The following is a 6,000-nucleotide window of genomic DNA, read 5'->3' as shown; positions in this document are numbered from 1 at the left end:
TTTCACCTCTAGGTCAAGGAAGTCAAGATGTTTTTCTCAGAACAAAGAGACTGTAAACTTTTAACCTGGCCAGCTGCCTTTTGCTAGTCATTGCAGTGTTCCGCATGACAGGGCTGTGAGACACAGTTTTCAGTTCTTTGCCCCTTTTAGCAGAGGCTGTAGCCTGTTCAAAAGTTCAGGCCTAACTTGTCCTGAGTCTGGCCATCTTGGTCTCCAACAGGTACCATGGCAGTTTGATGCAGAAAGCAGGATGGCACAGTTTAAGCAAGGCTCTGTTTCCCCAAGGAGTGGGTACCATGTAAGAATGGTAGGAGGCACAGCTGAATGGCTCAGACATCTGTCTGCTGGGGTGGTGAGGTACTCTTTCTGATCGTTGTCATTGATCATTTCTCCCTATTCCTCAGAAAGAGCTCCAAGATGTCACCTCGTTTGAGAAATGTCACACACTCTTCCCTCAAGACTTAAGTGAAACCAAACCCCTAATCACCATACCAGCAATTTCAAAACCATGGACCTTGTCTTCCTTCACTGGCTACTCACATGTGCGATTGCTTCTATTAAAGCATTTGTCTTCTTGCTGTAATTCTTTGCTATTACTTAATCATCATTGAATCCCTATGATTTCCAGTTGGGATTCTTGGCTAACCCTCCAGTCGCCTCATTACTTAACTTGGGACAGAACGTTCAACACTCTTGCAGTGTTTGCTCTGTGTGCGCTCTGATTTTCTGGTTATTAATATTATTATTATTTTGTTCTGTTGGGGATCAAACTCAAGTGCTGCACGTGCTAAGACTGTTTTTCTCTCTTCCTCTTTGTCTTTCATTGTTCTGCTCTCGGCCCATCCTTGATTTCTGCATGGTCACTATCCTCTTCCTGCCTTTCTAACATTGACCCCTTTTCATCTTCCTAGTCATCAGGCATCTGAGCAGGAGGAACCTGCAGTCAGGACAGGCAGGAGCAGCAAACAGTATCTATGGCTTCAGCAGTCCTGGGGAGCATACAAGAGGAGGTGACCTGCCCCATCTGCCTGGAGCTCCTGAAGGAACCTGTGAGCGCAGACTGCGGCCACACCTTCTGTCGAAACAGCATCAAACTGAATTATGAGTCCACCAAAGATCAACGGGAAGGGCAGCTGCCCTATTTGCCAAGTCAGTTACCAATTTGGGAATCTACAGACTAATCAGCACGTGGCCAAAGTAGTGGAGAGGGTCAAAGGGATGATGTCATGCCCAGAAGAGGCGCGGTCTGTGCACCACTGCACAAGCCATGGAGAGAGACTCCAGCTGTTTTGTGAAAAGGACAGGAAGCTCATCTGTTGGCTTTGTCAGCAATCTCAGGAGCACCACAGTGACCAAACATTACTTATAGAAGAGGTGGCCCAGGAGTATCGGGTAAGAAATGCAAAGTTGAGGGAAAGCAGAATGCTTGATGGGAAATCTGTACATTATGTGCTAATTCAGTAGCCTTGCCATCATAGAACTGAGGCCCATGATTTCTTCTACTGTTTCTGAGGCCTAAAAAGACATGAATGTGCACTCTACCTAATTATAAGAGAATGTATGTAGAATTAACTCTAGAATAAGAACAAATATTTTTACAGCTTGCTGTAAAATGTTCATATTTGAAGCCAGGTATGGTGGTGCATGCCTTTAATCCCAGCACTTGGGAGGCAGAGGCAGGCGGATCTCTGAGAGTTCAAGGCCAGCCTGGTGTGCATAGTGAGTTCTAGGCTAGCTGGGGCTACAGGGAAACCCTGTCTCAAAAAGACCAAAAAAAAAAAAAAAGTTGATATTTGATGCTCCCAAGGCATGGTATCTTACTTTTCATTCCAGCACTCAGGAGGTAGTGGCAGGAGGATATCTGTGAGATTGAGGCCAGCTCTGTTTATATAACAAGTTCCTCCTGCTGGGATGTAAGGCATGCACTATCACTCCTGGCCCTTAATTAACTCTGCTAATTTTAGAGAAGAAGTCCATGAACTGGGTTGAGAATAAGCTCTTTCATTGATGCAGGCTCCTCTGTTAGTACAAAAAGCATTAATTTGACTGACAAGTGGTGCCATGTGCCTGTAATCACAGTATTTCAGAGGTGAGAACAAGAATTCTGTTGCCTGTGGGCATCAGGCATGCATGTGGTATGTATACATACACTGACAGAACAGTCATAAACATGAAAGAAATCTAAAGTATTTGTTATAGAGTATAAGAATTCAGATCCAAAAGATTATGCATGAAATGTGTGTGTGTATGGGCTGGCAGAAAAATTTCAAGAAACTACCAGAATTATCCCATTTCTCTGATGCTTGAATCTAAGTTGCTGGGTTATAGTTGGTGGGGCTGTTGACTAAGAGAATTTTCTGTGTCTTTATCTGTATGATAATTATAAATTTATAAATACAAGTATTGAATTGATTATAGTATTACCTAAGATTTATACTTTATGTATATGAATCGTACCAAGATTATCTAAAAGAGGTAACAATTCTAGGCTTCCTGTCTTTCCAGAAGGATTATTTTTGCCTTTGGTGTAGAAAGAACAGCCCTGGCAGAGCTCACAGCTTGACTCTGGTGTTTTTCTCACAGGGGAAGCTCCAGGTAGCTCTGCAGAAACTGATGACAGACAAGAAAAAATGTGAGAACTGGAAAGATGACCTCCAAGAAGATGGAACCTTCTGGCAGGCAAGGCATACACTTCCCAAGGGAGTCAGGCAGCTCTCTGGCAGGATGTGGGGAAGCAGCTCCCTCCTTCTTTATTCCCTGGTAGTTGATAAGACCAAGAGGCTTTGACTAATCCTGTCCAAATATTCCCTTCAGGCCTGGAGACTGAGTACATCACAAACCAGTCCAGCTGTTTGAGGAGCTGGCCACAGGAGGGGCTCTGGTGAGAACAGATAGAGAGTCCTGGGTCTCAGTCCCATGGTGCTTTTGCAAACTATGACTGTATTAGGGAAAGATTCTGGGGAAGGAGTCTAGGTTCTGTCCTCGGGGTTCAGCTACTAACAGGGTTCAGAAGTGGAACGTAGAGTGATGCAGAACGGAACTGGTGCCTGGACAGCTGTGTGAAACTGAGGCACACTCAGGGATCCCATTTTGGCTCAGGTGGCCTTCGGAAAGCTGACTCAGGTCTTTGTTTTGGAATGTCATGAAGCTAAAAGGAAACACATGCTTCCCTGAGAATTGATTCCCCTTTTCTATCTCCATTGCCTGTGAGAACACCATAATTCTCCAGGCCCCATCTCTAAGACTGAATACCTCTTTTTGTATGCCTGAAGAAGCAAATACAGAGTGATGTGTGGAATGTTCAGGAAGAGTTTAAAAGGCTCAGAGACATCCTGGACTCTCAGGAGAAGAATGAGCTACAAAAACTGAAGCAAGAAGAGGAAGACGTTCTGAGTAGCCTGGCGGAGTGTGAAAATAAATGGGTCTAGCAGATGAAGTTGATGGCAAGTCTCATCTCAGACCTGCAGTGTCGATTGCAAGGGTCAACCTTGGAGATGCTGCAGGTGAGACTGAAGGAAGTCCCAGCACCTGAGAGTCAGGAGATGTGTCAACTATGTCCTTCCCTTCTATGGAGCTGTGCTCTTCCTGGTGATGATGGGCAAGTTCTCTGCCCTGCACTGCCTCATTCCATGATCAATTTCTGAGGTCTGGTGAATCATTACTTGCATGAATAGCAAAGAGAACATGCCCTTTTTAGTAATTTATCAAGTTCAGTGCAAAAACTGAACTTTGGAGAGAAGATCTGTTGGGTCTACAGGTATTTTCTGGCTCCCATTCTCTGTGATGTTCTGCTGATCATGGCTCAAGTGCCGGTGCCAGCCGGCCAAGACAGACAGTACCTGAAAGGGGGAGTGAGGATTGAAAGAAAAAACAAGAGACAGAAAAGATACTTGGGAGGACTGTCAGTAGTGACTGCAGCCCGGGTTTATTTCAGCTCCGCCTTTTTATACAGCAGAACATCAGACAGCCACCGTTTGCTTAACTCAATTAGCTTCAACAGCTGTTTTTCCCACCTGTATCTGAGGGTCAAGGAGCGGTCAGATACTTGTTGTGAACTCCACCATATAAACACATTCCTCCTGATTTGGAAGATTAGGTACTGGTGTGCAAAACACAAACTAAGTAAACAAGCAAGCCTGCCACAGCTCAATGTACATAATGGATTAATAGCTCCCAACACTCAAGCACATTTCCATCACTCCAGTTGGTCACCGTACAATAAATGAACTTGAGGTCACCAGAGATGCTTGTGTTTTCCCTTGTCCTAGTTTGTTTCTTCATTGCTGTGACAAAATACTCTGACCACTACCAACTTGGGGAGGAAAGGGTTTATTCAGCTTACATCTCCCAGGTCGCATGCAGTTCATCAGGGAGCCCAAGGTAGGAACTCAGGGCAGGAACCTTGAAGCAGGAACTGGAACACAGGCCATGGAGGAATGCTGCTTACTGGCTTGCTCCCTTGGCCCCTGCTCAGCCTCCTTTCTTATGCAACACAGGCCCACCTGCCCAGGGGTGGCACCACCCACAGTGAGCTGGGTCCTCCCACATCACTTATCAAGAAGATGACCTTCAGACATGGCCACAGGCCAGTCCAATAGAGGAAATTCCCTGATTGAGGCTCCCTCAACCCAGGTATGTCAAGTTGACACTAAAGCTATCCAGCGCATCCCTCATAGGCTGAGTTCACACTTTTCCCCTTTTCATTTGCTTCTTGAAAAATTTCATGAAAACTGGTATTGCATTTTTATTTATTTTTTAAGTATTTTATTTATTATTATGTGTATGAGTGTATTGCTTTCATATATATAAGTGCACCCATGTTGTGCAATGCCCATGGAGATCAGAAGACAGTGCCAGATCCCTTGGGACTTGTTTATGGATAGCTTTTAGCCACCATGTAGGTGCTGAGCACAAAACCCAGGTCCTCTGCAAGAGCAGTCAATACTCTTAACAGCTGAACCATCTCTCCAGCCTCTAGTATTGTGTTTTTAATATCCAGTAAAATTGACCAGTTAAGCCAACCTACTTCGTGAGGGTTTTTTTTCAATTTAGAGAGATACAAAATTTGTATTCTATTTTCATATCACCTTTAAATAGATTGTTTATACACTTTAAAACTTTTTTATTGAGGTTCAACTTCTAGGTTGATCCATGTTATCACAACTGAAAATACTTCCTTCTCTTTAAAGTTGTCTAGTGCTCTGTGATGCATATATAGCACATTTTTCCATGTTCTTCTGGGATGAGTGCCCTTACTGACTCCATATGTCAGCTATTGGAATAATGTTTCAGGAGACATGAGCATGCAGATGTCTCTAGGAGGACAAGTTTGAACTTCAGAATTCATCAGTGAATGAGATTGTTAGTTCTTTCCAAGATTCTTTTAAAAATGTATCTATTTATTTTTAAATAAATATGAGTATGATTGTTTTGCCTGCATGCATGTAAGTACATCCACGCTGTGCAATACCTGTGGAGGCTGGAAGAGGGTGTTACAACCCCCTGAAACTGGAGTTATGGATGGTTATTAGCTGCCCATGTGGGTGCTGGGAACCAAACCTGGACCTCTGCAAGAGCAGCCAGTGCTTTTAACTGGTGAGCCTTCTTTCTAGCCTCTCAAATTCTTTTTAGCATTTTATCTGGCTTTCTTAGTTTATGTTACATACACTATAGTCAGGTATGTGGCACACACTTGTAATCCCAGTACTTGAGAGGAAGAAGTAAGAGGATCATACATGTTGGAGGCCACCATGGTCTTCATTATGAATTCCAGGCCAGCCAGAACCACAGAGCAAGATCCTATCTCAATAAACGAAACAAACGAGTGTGCAAAACAAAATGACATAGCAACAAAAAGCAAACATAGAATTCTTAGTATAAAGAAAAAACTCTGTGTTTGTGTAGACCCAACTATCGGCCAGTGTTACTATTTTATAGGACCAAAAAATACACTCCAAATATGTGTTCAAACAAAATAGTATCTGTGATGGTGAAGAATAG

At 43.6% G+C, this 6,000-nt stretch overlaps 1 protein-coding gene across 1 annotated transcript in view; it reads left to right on the top strand.

The window, feature by feature from the left end:
• The first annotated feature begins 974 nt into the window (after window positions 1-974).
• LOC103732120 overlaps window positions 975-6,000 on the top strand; it is a 37,232-nt gene continuing 32,206 nt past the window's right edge. Inside the window, 4 exon segments of the mRNA XM_029562278.1 lie at window positions 975-1,129; window positions 1,131-1,392; window positions 2,584-2,679; window positions 3,273-3,503. Coding sequence (XP_029418138.1) covers window positions 975-1,129; window positions 1,131-1,392; window positions 2,584-2,679; window positions 3,273-3,503 — 744 coding nt within the window.

The sequence above is a fragment of the Nannospalax galili genome, unplaced genomic scaffold (assembly GCF_000622305.1).
Source record: "Nannospalax galili isolate Female #2095 unplaced genomic scaffold, S.galili_v1.0 scaffold635, whole genome shotgun sequence".
In the NCBI taxonomy this organism is placed as follows: Eukaryota; Metazoa; Chordata; class Mammalia; order Rodentia; family Spalacidae; genus Nannospalax; species Nannospalax galili.
Note: the sequence above shows the minus strand (reverse complement) of the source record. Positions and strands in the feature narration are given on the sequence as shown.